Genomic DNA, 14,793 nt, shown 5'->3' with positions numbered 1-14,793 from the left:
AAGTTGGAAATTGACTATCTTACGCCGTTAATTTCGAGAAGTGAAGAAAATTTTCTTTCTTATGCACATTCGATTTCAACTAGTATTTATTTCATTGCATGCCTATAATTGTTTCGTTTAGTGATAGTCCCGTGCAAATAGCAGTTAATTTGAGTTAACAGTTATATGGTTTGGACTCTCTTACAAAATAAAAAATCCATTCGGGGGCAATAAAAAATAGTTTGTCTTTTAGTCAGTTTTATGAGTATATAATAAAGTAATATAATAGGTAAATCTGTGTAATTTGAGCCGGAAATACAAAAGATCGACGATGTTTTGGTTGGGATTTTGTATTAAAGCTAGGACGAATTTAATCAAACAGTCAATCCCGGAAGTGACGCCATCAAAATTGTGGTTAATGAGGTTAGAAGGCACTTCAAGGTGGAGGAAAGTTCCTTCATTTCAGTCGAAATATTTCATGAAAAAAGCACGACGTGGCAATTCTACAACTATACATTTTTATTACCTTCTCAAAATAACAATTAACAAAAGCGACAGTGTAAAAAGCACGTCCAACGATAGGGAGTTTTAGATGTTTAACATCTTAAATGTTGCAAAAAACATTTCCATCATCACCAGGAAGAGTCCTGGTCGGTTTACCAATCCCAACGCTTTCGTTGTAGTCGATTTATCTTTTCGTAGGGCGCACATCGCATCGAAGTCGCAATTGTCGACAGTGTGTTTAAAATAAGCCTGGAATTCTTCAAAGCTACACGTGATATTTCCTTGACAACACGGTAAAGCCATGGGTTTCTCGTTGATCAAAATTTGCACCTAAAAAAAACATGACGCATATGATTCAGTAGTTTTCATTCAAAGTTTAGTTGTATGGTGTACCGAGCAAGTTACCGCTGGCTGGTTCATTCAACCCTGCCGAATTATCTATTGCCGTCAGGGCCTCTCAGAGGGGGGGGGGATGGGCAAAAGGGACAATTCTCCCCGGACCCCTAGTCAAGAATGAGTGAGTCAAGAGTAAAGAATAAAATAACTATTGCTTTTCAAAGAATATTACTGAAAATCCTAAAGAATTTCTCTGCTATTTGTGTGAAAACAAAAAAGCCAACAAAGTATAGCGTGAAATTATTTAAAAGTAATTAAATTTAGCAATATACTTTATATAACGATTTATTTTGCAAATTCGCTAATTAATTGGCAGGATCGCACAGCCATGGTAAAATTAGTTGAAAGTGACTACAGTTTTATAACAATGGCAACTCAAACGCTTTGTACTTAACTATTTGTTCTAATTCACAACTTATTATAAAATGCAAGACATTTAGTATCATATTTAGTGTCATTTTTAGCGATTTGACCACGTTTTCATTCTGTTATGCTGTTTTTCATTTGAAAGTTTTTAGTAAGGAAATAACCAAATGTCGTTGCCACTTCAAAACAATATTTTTAACTACTTGAAATTTTATTCCCCGGTAAAAAAACTGGCAAACCATAGTTTTCCTGGCGCGACACGGCTAAAGTGGGTACCTGCACCAATTGGATCCGAATGGCCGAGAATTGATAAAAACTGTGTACCAAGTACCCGATACCAATTTTAGCCTTGCTGTGACAATAAATTATATAGTGTAAATGGAGCTGCAGATGCGATACAATAAGATAAGATCGGAGTAAACTGCGCCCATAGTGAAAGGGCCCCAAGCCGGATTTTGCCCCGGGCCCCCAAATTACTCTGAGAGGTTGTGATTGCCGTAATCCTTCTTGGAAGACTGAAATGAACATGTACAGTCGAAATAGACGCTGCTGTAAATATATCTTAAATCCTTTTGTCCATGCAAGTTCAAGCAAACCTGTGCACTATACTGACGTCATTGGGAAGTTCAACCGCACATTGAAAGGAAGCAAGATTTCAAAAAGATTATGCACGAGTAAGTTCGATAAAACAGTCAAAACATCGAATTTTAGCTCTTTTTTATTTTTTACTGATTGCAGTAGCTTTATAACTTTTTAAAGCCTTTTTACGACGGTTGAACTGAAAAATCACTTATCACTATAGCTTTTTTCACGTTTCGAACAACTGGCCCAGGCCTGAAAGATTTGGTTAAAACGGAAATCTGCCAATGCCATGCAGTGTAGACTTCTTCAGGACACTGGACTTAATAGAGGAACTGAGTTATGTTTTTACCTTGTAATTCTGTGTTTCGTTCTGTTTTCCTCTCAGATTACACTTGAACAATACCAAGGCGATATTAGCCGACATTGGTACGAGACGTGACGGGAACCGCCGACTACTGTTCGGGCGAAAATTGGAAGCGCTCAAAGTTGTGCCATTGTCATATGCCCCCAACGCAGTCAAGAGAGCAAACATTGTTCCCGAGGAAGCGAATCTAAAAACTCCACGAGCTTCACTAGATCCCTTCGAAAAGTCCTCGAGGTTTTCGATAATGTCTGCCAAAAGAACGCAAATTATTTCATAGCCGAGCTCGTTCCCAAACGAGTGTTCGTAGAAGTTTTTCAAATCTCCGACATAATTCATAACATCTAAGCTTGCACTGTCGAGTAAAGCACACCAGCTATCATCTTCGTGGTTCATTATTCCAAAAGCACAAAGTCGTCTTATCACATCTACGTCTTCGAATGTCAGGGATATTGTTCCGTTGATTCGAAGACGTTTCTCTATTGTTCGTATGACATTTCTTATTTCCGGGCCTTGGGTAAACTTTTCGACTTCAGGAAGGCCATTTTTGTCGCTGTCGGCAACATAACGAGGACATGCGTCGTACGACGACAGCAGTTTGTCGTTCTCTTCTGGACCTGCAGATTTTATAGCGACCGACCGGAATTTTGATCTCCCTGGTCCTGGAACAAATTGAAACGCTTGAGTTTAGTGGTTTAGTCGAGGCGTGAGGAAACTGGCTCAGTGTTTCAGCTCTCCGGTCCACAAAACATAATGTTTCCTTCGGTCGCAGTAAATAAGTGTTAATTATTTAAGATTTTTAAAAACAATTAAGAGATTATTTGTGTGCAATATACAACAATGTCAATTCATTTTTTTCTTGTTATACTGTATATGACGACGATGGTCATTTGATTCATTTGATTACCGCATAGGGCCGGTTTTACTTTTGTTTCAGAGCTGCCAACTGCACCATCTGGTACAAATTGCTTAAGCACAATTGAATAAATCCGCTTCGCGCGAAAAATATCGCTTGTTGAAAAGCCTACAGGCTTAGTACTCACCCTGCGACCGTGTGGTATTGTTTTCAAAGAGTCCTAAGGGCGCAAACGATTTTTCATCGAAATAATGCTGCTACCCCGCGAGGCGATAATTCCTTCGCATCTGCGTCGTTCCATACCGCCCATTTACGCCAAGGTAACGTGAGATTTTTGAGCCGAAATGAAGAGGTTGCCGTGTAAACTCCGTTTAATTTTTTCAATAGTTTATCGATATCCTTCCTGTCGCCGTTACTAGGGAATCTCGAACCGTGCCGAGATATGAATTCGATGCGAGCAGGCGTACAATTATCAGGACGTTGTGAAGAATCACTTGAGAATTTGTCATGATTGTAAGCTGTTTTAGTTCCAAAATTAAGCGACTTCAATTTTGTCGCTCTACCTTCGCCAGAAAGTTGGATGAAAAATAGCAGGACAAAGCCTAGAAACAGCGCCATGTATTTGCTTTTGGTACTAAACCTCTCACACGCTTTACTGATGTACACATATATTTTAATACCAATTATCATAATGAAATTTTTAGGATCAAATTACGCTTTGCTGTTGACCGGTGCGAAATTCATATTTAATTTCCCCTCACCAATGCCTCCAGTTCTGCTACGTTGCCACCATAATGCCATCAGCTAACCATCAAACGGATCAAAATTACAACTTGCACACTAGAGAAATTGTGTTCGCGCACCCTCAGGTGCTTTGCAGACCTAAGCCTCAGGGAGTGAAAAAAGCCAAAAGAAAATTTTGACAAGGTGGAAGACTAGGTTTTCATTGTAGGCCCAGCCTCGTACCCACGCGCTTTGAAAGCTTTGAAAATGGCGTGCGTATGCGTCGCGCAGCTGCGTGGGACGACACGCGGGGGGAAGCGAAAAATCGCGGGGAAGCTGCGCGACGCCCACGCACGCCATTTTCAAAGCTTTAAAAGCGCCTGGGTACGAGGCTGGGCCAGGAATACGATTTGTATTTTTTATATTCCCCATTCGCATTGCTATGACGTAATTATGCATTACGTCATAGCAATGCGAACGTGTCACAGTGACCAGTTACTGTCCAGTTCATTGAACTTCATTCGCTCATAGTTTTTTCATTTGAATAATAAAGTTTGATAATAAAACAACGGCTTTATAGCACATATATTTTATCGTGAGTCATGGGAACTGCTGCAGAAAACATTCCTCAACTTCCAAAAGTTGTTGAGAAAGATGGGTTTATCATCAGAAATGGTAGACCTGATGATTGTGCTGCAATTGTAAGGTATATAAAGGTATGTTGGCTACATTGCAAAGTATAGCTGATTTGACATAGTTGTTGTCCAGTGCTGTGCAGTTAGGTAAAATGGAAAAGTTGGTAAAATGGAAAAATTGTTTTTGTTCACCTTTTATGAATTTCTCTCACACTGTAAGTCTGCAAGTTTCCAAGGGAACTAAATTAGGGTTGGGCCTGGGGTGGACTGTGGAGGAGGTCAAGCTGTACTTTAAAAAATTGTAACCTTGTGGGAATTAATTGTGAGAATTCAACCACACAAGGCCAGGTTTAAAGGCTGGCAATTTCAACCCCTGAAACCGGATGCTCCATTTGGCAAGCATAAATATGTTGTTGCACTGTGTGGTACAATTAATTTGCATCCCATGCACTAGCTCAGGCACCTGATTAATTCAAGACCAACTGGCCAGCAAAGCTAGGGTAAGCAAATACTTAGCAAATACCAAAATGCTAAGAAAGGGCCCAGAGTACTAAAAAATGACCCAAGTATCGAAATTACTTTAATTTTTTAATTTCAATTTTACAATCTTTGTCAATTAAAGACTGGTAAAACCCACAGAGCTAAGTGCTCCTTTACGGATAACCTTTTTATGCATGCTATAAATTACCCTTATATACATAAAAGGCTACTGTTGCCCAATTGTCAATTAGGTTCCCAACATTTAAGGTACCAATAATTAATATTAAATCAATAAGATTTGGGCCCAATTAAGGGGCCTCTGGCTCCAGGTTGGCTCTACAATGCTTGCCCTAGCTCCAAGCTTTCTCTTGCAATTATATTAGAAAATCAAGATTTTTTTTGAGGCTTGGAGAGTTTAATTACCAAAAAACCCCTGTTTCTAATTTTTTTTACTATTAGCAGATAGCAACATTTTATATGAACCTTGCTAGGTCCAAGATGTTTTATATGTTAGTCAAAATAATAGAATTCTAAATTCCAGATACTAATACCTAGATACTAATATCACCTAGATATTAATATCAACATAAATTATATATAATATGTATTGTTATATAGGTATACTGTGAACTTTAAATGTGATTGGTTCAGTCGTAGTCACATGATTTTACATTGTACTTTAAATGTGATTGGTTCATTCGTAGTCACATGATTTTACATAAATGCAATGTTTCACGCCAAGAAAACAAGTAAGAAATTGTTGCCCGCTTCTTGTCATAACAAAGTAAAGTGGGGTTTTTTAAATGAAATTGTTGTGTAACATGTATGTTTTCATTCCTATAACAAAACACTTAATGTACACTACCTCGGGAAATAGTGAGTTTTGTTTTCCCTCGAGTCCCAATGTTTCCCTCAACTTCATCTTGGGAAACATTCAGAAACATTCAGAAATCAGACTCTTATAATTGGGAAAACAAAACTTACTATTTCCCTCGGGAGCATACATTAAGTGTATAATATATAATATGTAATTTATATAATATATGCTCAAAATATTTTACAATTTTTAAAACACCAACATTCTGTCACATGCCTCTAATACCTGTTTCCTAGCTGCCTTAAGAATGTTTCAATGCAAGGATCTCTACCCCATCAGGGAAGTATTAGTGTTATGTTTCTTGTACAAAAGAAACCAAACGTATTATTGTGCAAACTGTAATAATATTATTGATATTTCAGTAATTTATGGTTTTCCTGTTGGGGATGCCCTGATCGAAACTTGCTTGCGGGAATGTTGCAGTTAACGAAAAGAGGCTTGAAGAAAGCTTTTGCAACATCCTAAAAGTTTAATTGGATCAGGATACCAAAATACGAAAACCATAAAGTAATTGTTTCACATAACATCACTTCAATTTTTCACTAAAACATCCAGTTCATTGTTGATTTCGATTATCTGACCTCTCTTTTCTCCGCTAACGAGTTTTGCCATCTTTTGTCCACAAAAAGAATAATCCGCATTTCTTGTAGAACTTAAATACGACGAGAATTAACAAGAAAACATATTGGGGGAGATAATTACTATAAAAAATGCGCACGTTCAGATCAGCATATCTAATTTCCAACTCACAATATATTATTTATTGTAAATTAAGAAAATTTATCGACTTTTGACCCCTACTGTATATTGTTTATACTTGGTATTTTTTGGCTGTACATGCAAGCCGCCATCTTTATTAAATCGTCAGCAACTTGTGCTACACACACTTTGGAAAAAACATGCAAACATTCACTTTGTCAACCAAACCTTGAAGTCTGATAATAACAGTAGGGTGAAATTGGTGAAATTAACATTTATTTCAGCTGTCGAAGACTTTGAATGAATAGATGAACAATACATTATATATATAAACAGTAATATAAAGTATCGAACTGTCGTCACCTTATGACACAACCGCGAGTGTGAAACAAAAATACATAAAAATAAATTGTGACATTGTGGATTACGGAGGAGGCGAGCGTCCACAATAAAGCAACAAATTAGGTTTTTATATTAAGTAATTGCCAACCAATTTTTGTTCAAATCTCAAAATGAGCTAATGCTGCTGGTAATGGACTTTGGAATAGTTGAAAGAGATTTTAGCTCGCCGGTTAACATGCAAACAACACCTTTAACGCCCAAAAACAAAATTTGGCACTCGAATGTTTGTCGTTATTAGAGAAATTATTCTGCTTTTCGAATTAGCTAACATTTTTGCGGTAGTACCCAGTAGTGAAAACTTTTAAAAAATGAATTTAAATTTCCTGAACGTATAGAGTTTAATTGTGCTCTCATTACTATTCTATCCTTTTACCATAACTTGTATATGCAGTACCTGGTAAGGAATTTTTTCGCGAGTTGGGGTTGTTTAAAGTAATAAAATAACATGTGTAAAATCTAATATTATTTATTGTTTTCTTGTCACTTCTTCAATCATGAAATTTGGAGAAGATGAAATATGACTATATGAGGGGGAAATCTAAAATTCTCTCTGCAACAAAGGATTCTTTTATACTTTTGCCATCAATTTTTTGTAGTATTTTTTAGCTAGCTATATACAATTTATGACATTTGATCATTTTTTTAGGATTTAGCTGTTTATGAAAAAGAACCAGAATCTGTTGTTGAAGTTACTGAAGAAGGTGAATTCTTTAAAACGGGAAATATGGCTTAATTAAGCTAGATTTAATTCACTTTACGATGACCAATATATTTATTTTTTTGTCAAAACTCGAAAGTGCCTTCTTAGACCTACGGTCAACTATTGATGAAGCTGTATATCTTTATATATAGTGCTGAGGAAAGATGGTTTCGGAGATTCACCTACGTTTAGATGTCTTGTAGCTGAAAAACAAAATGAAGGTAAGTTTTTGGAAGTGTCTATATATGGTTTTATAGCTAAGTGTTTATACAGATTAAATTACATTTGTTTTAAAATCAATACCGTTTTCCCTAGAATATAGTTTTAGAAACGAAACTCTCAAAAGATAGGTCGAAGCATATTCAACATAAGAATTGTAAAAACACATGCATGGTATTGAAAACATTAGTCGAACGACTGTTTATTTAAAACATTATTTGAAGGAGAGATGTTTTCCAAATATGGAAAGGAAGTGTACTCTACACCTAGAAAAAACCTACTAACATCATAATCAGAGAAACTGGAAGTTTCGTTGCAAAATGTTGAAAGTTCGCAAATTTGGTATACTACTCCATGTGTGTATAACATGTGGAGATTTTTACAACATTTGGGACGAAAATAGTAATCATCAATATCACAAAATCAACATTGCTGCACAATCTGTATACGTCCTAAACGACAGCAAACAAAATATATTTATTTTAATTAATATAGATTGGGAAGCAATCCTATACAGGGTGTGTAAAAAAAGATAATCCAACTTCAACACGCTATTGTACGTGAACTACTCAATTTTTTTCACATTCGGAAGGATCAGGCTTTTAACTATCGGGTGACATTTTAATACCAAATGGTGAAAAGTGAGAACATACGAGGCTGATAAAAAACGTAATCGCATATTTTCAATACTGAGCCTAATTAAAGCAGTGCATAAAAAAAAACAATTAATCATGAACATGTCACAGCTTGCACTGGTTTTACGCCACATTTCTTCGAATGTTCTTCTGATGTGATTTATTCCTACTTAATATCCATATGCGGGTAGTTTATTCAGAAGCAAAATTCTTCAATTAAGTCCCAAAGGGGGTTAATTTTGAATGGTTTTAGTCCCAACTCTCAGAGTTGAAAATATACGATTTTGACTAACACTTTTTATCACCCTCCTATTTGCTCATTTTTTCACCATTACCAATTAAAAACATGTCATTCGATAGTTAATTAAGAGCCTAGCCTTTCCGAATGTGAAATAAAATTCGTTAATAGAATGAGTAGTTCACGTACAATAGCACACCAAAGTTGGATTACCTTTTTTTTATACACCCTGTATAGCCTAGGTTGTTACAAAGTGGAAGTCAAGTCTTTTCTGAGCATCGGTTGTGCTTGTATCAATTAGCTGGCCCTGATGTAAAATTTCCCAAAGTTTCGCTTGTTTTGAATTTTTATGAATATAAGCTCTGGTTTATAGCTACTCATTTAGACACGTAGCGAACCTTCACAGAAGATGTTAGATATTCAGATAACACGTCGTTTTCCGTCTTTTTTACGGACTTGACCTCCACTTTCATCTAAAATCTATTGTTATAAAAATAAAAATAAGGCGAAAAATGGGTGTAGCTAAAATAAAAGGATAAACACTGAGATATAGCTGATTTCAAAAGATCGACTGTAAAAATAATAATCTCTTATCTAAAATTTTAGGACAAAGAATAATTGTAGGATATGCTATATATGTCAATTCATATTCGACTTGGAAAGGAAGATCGCTTTGGATTGAAGATCTCTTTGTTAGACCCGATTCACGAGGTACAGGTTGATGTAGATTTTGAAATGTTTTTAAAACGGCATCACCGCGTGTTAGCTATATACACTGGCATATTTTTTATTTTCCACCGAAATCGATATCACTAATTGATATCACTTCTTTCATTTATATTAGGTCAAGGAATTGGGCTAGAATTTTTAAAATGCCTCTCGAAGGTAAAGAACTATATATGAGCCTATATAATGAGAATTAAACGGTTGGAAGGTAGGGTTTTTCCTCATGCGGAGATAAAACCGCATTGTTCCCAAAATAAGTAGGTAAAGTAAATTTGGAGGTGTTCTCATTGGGAGAATAAAAACCCTTGTTCACATATTTCTACTAAAAGCAACCCTCATCCAGCAACCCTCGACATTTCAAACCAAGCAAATAATTTCCTGAGCTAGCTAGACCAAAACTTATATCTTTATGAGTGGATAGGAAATATTTTTATCATTTGGTATACGAAAGTATATAGTCGTTATCCTGCTGAATTATTAAGGCTGACGGTTTATATGGACTTTCGCAGGTTAAGTAAATGTTAAGTATTGAATTTAAACCATCAAAAAGCTAGTACAAAATCTCCAAGGACTATTCAATCGGTAATTGCAGTTGGCGACATTCTTTAGGCTAAGCTAATCAATTTTTAATACTTTATGTAAAATGTTGAATAATGTACCTTTTTACTGGAAGTAGCCAATATTTATGCATTTTGATTAGGTTACTGAAAATGTAAACAAACTTGCTGATTGGTATAAAAATTCCTTCATGTTGTCTTCCAAGTTTTTTATATAGTTATATCTTCCATTTTTATACCATCAATAAAGAAATATAGTTCGATAGAGAATTTACACGCATGAAAGGCTTACGAGACGATCTTCATTTTTCGTACATAAATAATCCCGGAGATTATAAAAAGCAATTAAGCAACTACCCAATGTTAAAGATGTTGTATTTTGTCCTATATACGAAAGGGTGAATATATATAAAAGAGTTTAAATTCTTTTAACTTTTTCCAGATTTCACTCGATAATGGGCTGGCAAAGATTCGTTGTAACGTTTTATGCTGGAATGATATCGCAATTTCATTTTATGACAAAATCGGTGGAATTGTAGAAGACGAGTGGAGGCAATGCACGTTTACTCATGAAGTTATGAAACAATTGGTGAAATCACAACCTTAATGTATGAGAAGATCAATTATTATATAGCAGACCATGTTTCAATATAAACACATATTAGATACGTTAATAATTAACTTGAATATGCAGTAATGAATTGAATATGCAGTATTTGAAATTATCTCCACGTGAAAGTTGAGAACGAGAGGCACACGAGAGCGAGAAACATGACGGAGAGTGCATGTGCAGTCACTTACGATTAACGAGTGCCTAATGAGTCACTCGCAGGTAATGGATAAAATAGCTTTGCACGAGTGATATACGATTGAATATTTGTACACACTCGCAGATTTACGTTTAGAATTTGAGGTATTGCAAATTTTTAGAACAGGCATTATAAACACGCAGTTGTTATAACTGCACTGACTAGTCACCGATATATTAACGATTTAATGCGATAAACCATATGGTATAATGGTTGCTGTTGTTTTGATGTCTAAACTCTAAATATATAAAGTCATAACCTCCCCCCCAAACTATAAGTTATAATATATAAAAACTTACCTTCATTAACTTCGCCATCTAGCAAAAAAGCATTGGTTTGAGCTGGTAAAAACAAATCGATAAATGATCGAGCACAGCTGCAGTTAATTATTGCAGCCCAAAGTTAGCAAGTGGTCTTTCATTATTTATCCGATATCCCAATGTCAATAACTTTAAACGAGCTTATATACCAAGCGGAAACCAAAGTATTTACTAAATCGCAATGAATATAGAGTAAGAGAAAATATAAAGTTTGGCCGTTGCATCAAAACAGTATAACGACGAGGGGGATTTGATTAATCTGTTGTTAATTTATGCAAACCATGCATGCAGGTTGTGGAAACAACGATAAAAAGACTTTTCGAAACAATATTTTTTTTTATTTTAACAGTTAATGAGCTTTGGTCTATAGATTTTGTATATATGTCTGACTATGGGCAATAAATAGGTCGAAGTGGCTGTGTAATGCCTAATGGGAAAACATGTTTTTCCTTCGCGAAATTGTTCTCACTTAATTATTTCGTGCAAAAGGGCTATGATAGTGAAACTCGTATAGCTACAAGACACTTCTTTCATAAAATATGTAAGTAAGTATATATAGGTAAGTTCTTATTTGCCTTGGGAGTTGATGTCATAACTTTATATACATAGTTTAAAGATCAGACAGTGCCCTATTAAATTAGATGCATATTAGTAATTAAGCTTTTAGGTACACCCCGGAAGTATATAATACTGCAAAGCTTTCGGTCCGTTAACCCGGGCCTTCATCAGTGCAATAGGCCCGGGTTAACGGGCCGAAAGCTTTGCAGTATTATATACTTACGTGGTGTACCTGCAAGCTTAATTACTTATCGATTGTCACCATGCAAACGTCCAAGAATATTATTCGATGCATATTGCGCTGATTGTAATAGATACTCTAACTATAGTTATAATACAGGTTCTCTAGACTTTTGGAATACCCAAAATCTTAAACACTAAACATATCTAATGTAATTAATGGCATATCACTCGTACATTTGCTACACGTTATACTTTTCGAGTGATTCTCCGCCGTTTATCGCGACTCGCACACTACCTATTTGGTTAGCTCTAGACGGCTACTACGTTACCATCGATTTGTATCACAGTTTTTAAATAAAAATAAAAGGAGTTAAGCAATTGTATTACTATAGTGTACCATTAACTCTCATTCGATATATCTAGACCGGTATTTTGCAACGACTTTAAAGTCATTGGGACGGAGCAACAACGCGTCAGTAGAAACGTCTGTGCTAGGAAGTGCTTCTTTATCTGGTAACTCAAATTTGTAGCGATGCAACAATGCTGAAGCATATGTAAGCAGTGTCATTTTTGCTACGGATTGTCCTAAACATTCCCTCCGTCCAAGACCGAATGGCACGAAACCACGAAGCTTCGACCATCCGACAAATCTGCCATCGGAACCAAGAAATCGTTCAGGCTTAAACGTGACAGGCTCTGACCATTCTCGTTCGTCGTGAAGCGCTTGCTTGAGATTGAGCACGACAAGAGTTCCTTTGGGTACGTGATAACCGGCAATGGTGGTGTCACGAATAGCGTTTGTTCCCGTGTGTTGAACCAAACCGGAGATCCTTAAAACCTCGCACAAAGTAGCCTGAAGGTACGACATGTTTTGAACATCTTTCCAAGCTGGCGCGCTGTCGTTCGTGGTTATAACATCAATTTCTTTTTGGATTTTTATTTGGATATCATCATACAAAACCATGTACAATATGAACCAAGATAATGCGGTGGAAGTTGTGTCTGTTCCGGCGATGATGACATCCAACATTAGGTATGGAATATCTTCTGTTGAACCTATTTCCGTGATGCCGTCTTTGGTACGTTCCCTTTCGTATAAAGTAATAAAACTGTCGGTTAAGTCACGAATGATGCCTGATACATAGGTTTGCTGATGTGCATGGAATTCCGGGAGAAACAAGTCATCCACCAACTGTTTGGCTCTTTTTATATCACGGTTAAATTTAGTCGGAAAATACGCTAAGAATGGGAACATTTGATACAACGAAGCTTGTTTGGCAAGGTTCGACAGTATGTATCCCAGTTCGTGGGAAGATTTTACGATCGCATCGTCCAATGATACGCTTTTTGAGGTCAGCCATTCCCAAAGTTGTGCGATTATTGCGCTTTCAAAAAGTTCCAGAGCTGAAAATGGTTCTCCATTTTTTCGATCAATCTCTTTGATTGCCTTCACCAACCCGCTTCTCGCTCGATCCTCCACCTTTTCCACGCCATTTACTGCCGTGTGCAATGCTGTCTTGAAAACCCTCTTCCGAAAAAGGTACGCTGTTGAATAGTCCGCTGTCGCTACGTTTTTACAGCGTTGTATGACACTCCAAGGATACATCGAATCCGGGGTTCTTCCTGCAAGATCGTCTCTGGTCTCGAGTCTTGCGTTTCGTATTAACTTGGTATTGTTTAGTACAACTATTGTTCCAACAGGAGTAGTAAGAGTGAATATATCACCGAAAGTTTGGGCCAGTCGGCCGAAGGGATAAAGTGGATCGAATACTATCTGAGGTATATTGCCAATGAAGGGAAACGGGAATGGTCCTGGTGGCATCTTTTTCCTAATTTTGTAAGTTGTAATGACATCCCGCAGCAGTAATACCAGACACAGCAATAGTCCAATTTCAAGCATCATTTTTGTTGAACTCTAAAAGAATGTAAATTGGGTTGTATACATCATGTCTAATTTTCCTGAAATAGTATTTAGATATATAAGGGTAAATCAATTTTTTCACAAAATCATAAGCCCCGTTTACACTACACTCGATTTAGGCCCATTTCATCTGTGCTCAGCCTTTGTTTTGGCATCCTGAACACTAATGAAATTGGGTACGGGTATACCAATTTTAGCCGTGCCGTGCCGATAAATAGAGTGTAGTGTAAACGGGGCTTTAATATGTTGTTCAAATAAAATAGTGTAAAGTGTAACGGGGCTTTAATTTGCACATAACATCTTTATCTGTAACAACACTTACGCCAATTCATGTATCAATGGCCTTAGAAGCGGAGCTTTAACTGTCTTAGGCCCGTTTCAGACGTCAACTTTTCATGTGCCGAACCTAATGTTAAATGAGCTGAAGTCTTTGTTTATTAAGTTAATTTGCATTCGATTCGGCACATGAAAAGTTCGACGTCTGCATGAAACGGGCTTTAGAAGATTTTGTAGCCGCAGCGAAACTAAAATTCCCTAATACTAATTTAGGAGCTGAAGGTTTGCGTGGGTCGCACCCTCTGTGAACATGCACAAATTACTTTCTTTTGGAGTTTCTTATACTAACAACTGTGCCTAAAAACTCAAACTGAATCTGCCGTGTCGTGACATGGCCAAGTATATAAATAACGTACTTAAGCATGCATAATTATATTCAATTATAGCATATTGAATATTGATCATTCAAAATATGATCGAGTAAACCTAGTAATTCTTGCATTTCATGGTGGCGTTTGTAACATTGTGAACAGTATCAATCATTTTTTTATATTACACGCCATCGAGTCATCTCAATCGTATCGATAGATAGCACTTAAAACACAATCTACATGTTAATTGAAAATAAAACCACACGGCAATTTTTCCTTTGTTTGCTCGTGTATACGATAAGCACGTACTTGCTTGGCGGTAAAAGTCTTTGAGCGTATATCACTATATATGGCATGTGTGAATATCACGAATTGTATAAACATAGCTTCGCTCACATTACACTCGATTTATTGGCACGG

At 36.5% G+C, this 14,793-nt stretch overlaps 3 protein-coding genes across 3 annotated transcripts; 1 reads left to right on the top strand and 2 right to left on the bottom strand.

Annotated features, from left to right (window-relative positions):
• Positions 1-567: 567 nt before the first annotated feature.
• Positions 568-3,662, bottom strand: LOC114536854 (multiple inositol polyphosphate phosphatase 1-like). The gene is made up of 4 exons (XM_028558192.1): positions 3,608-3,662; positions 3,232-3,264; positions 2,177-2,850; positions 568-813 (listed from the first exon to the last, which is right to left on the bottom strand). Exons 1-4 carry the CDS (start codon positions 3,660-3,662, stop codon positions 568-570), a joined length of 1,008 nt encoding a protein of 335 aa, XP_028413993.1.
• Positions 3,663-4,254: 592 nt separating this feature from the next.
• Positions 4,255-12,162, top strand: LOC114536843 (diamine acetyltransferase 2-like). Its single transcript, XM_028558182.1, has 6 exons — positions 4,255-4,483; positions 7,507-7,561; positions 7,713-7,781; positions 9,259-9,363; positions 9,497-9,537; positions 10,378-12,162. The coding sequence occupies exons 1-6, from the start codon at positions 4,370-4,372 to the stop codon at positions 10,540-10,542; spliced, it is 549 nt and encodes a 182-aa protein (XP_028413983.1). The 5' UTR covers positions 4,255-4,369; the 3' UTR covers positions 10,543-12,162.
• LOC114536853 (steroid 17-alpha-hydroxylase/17,20 lyase-like) lies at positions 12,130-13,411 on the bottom strand. The gene has a single exon (XM_028558191.1). The coding sequence runs from the start codon at positions 13,409-13,411 to the stop codon at positions 12,212-12,214; it is 1,200 nt and encodes a 399-aa protein (XP_028413992.1). The 3' UTR covers positions 12,130-12,211.
• Positions 13,412-14,793: the final 1,382 nt, after the last annotated feature.

Source organism: Dendronephthya gigantea, unplaced genomic scaffold (genome assembly GCF_004324835.1).
Source record: "Dendronephthya gigantea isolate DGI-Jeju-01 unplaced genomic scaffold, DenGig_1.0 000149F, whole genome shotgun sequence".
In the NCBI taxonomy this organism is placed as follows: Eukaryota; Metazoa; Cnidaria; class Anthozoa; order Malacalcyonacea; family Nephtheidae; genus Dendronephthya; species Dendronephthya gigantea.
Note: the sequence above shows the minus strand (reverse complement) of the source record. Positions and strands in the feature narration are given on the sequence as shown.

Excerpts from the sequence above, each read along its gene's own strand:
- LOC114536854 (XM_028558192.1), bottom strand. The coding sequence starts at position 3,662 with ATGGCGCTGTTTCTAGGCTTTGTCCTGCTATTTTTCATCCAACTTTCT. Across the intron at positions 2,851-3,231 it reads CAATACCACACGGTCGCAGG|GACCAGGGAGATCAAAATTC; the intron begins GTGAGTACTAAG and ends AATTTGTTCCAG. Across the intron at positions 814-2,176 it reads ACGAAACACAGAATTACAAG|GTGCAAATTTTGATCAACGA; the intron begins GTAAAAACATAA and ends TGTTTTTTTTAG.
- LOC114536843 (XM_028558182.1), top strand. The coding sequence starts at position 4,370 with ATGGGAACTGCTGCAGAAAACATTCCTCAACTTCCAAAAGTTGTTGAG. Across the intron at positions 4,484-7,506 it reads CAATTGTAAGGTATATAAAG|GATTTAGCTGTTTATGAAAA; the intron begins GTATGTTGGCTA and ends TCATTTTTTTAG. Across the intron at positions 9,364-9,496 it reads TGTTAGACCCGATTCACGAG|GTCAAGGAATTGGGCTAGAA; the intron begins GTACAGGTTGAT and ends CATTTATATTAG.
- LOC114536853 (XM_028558191.1), bottom strand. The coding sequence starts at position 13,411 with ATGTATCCTTGGAGTGTCATACAACGCTGTAAAAACGTAGCGACAGCG.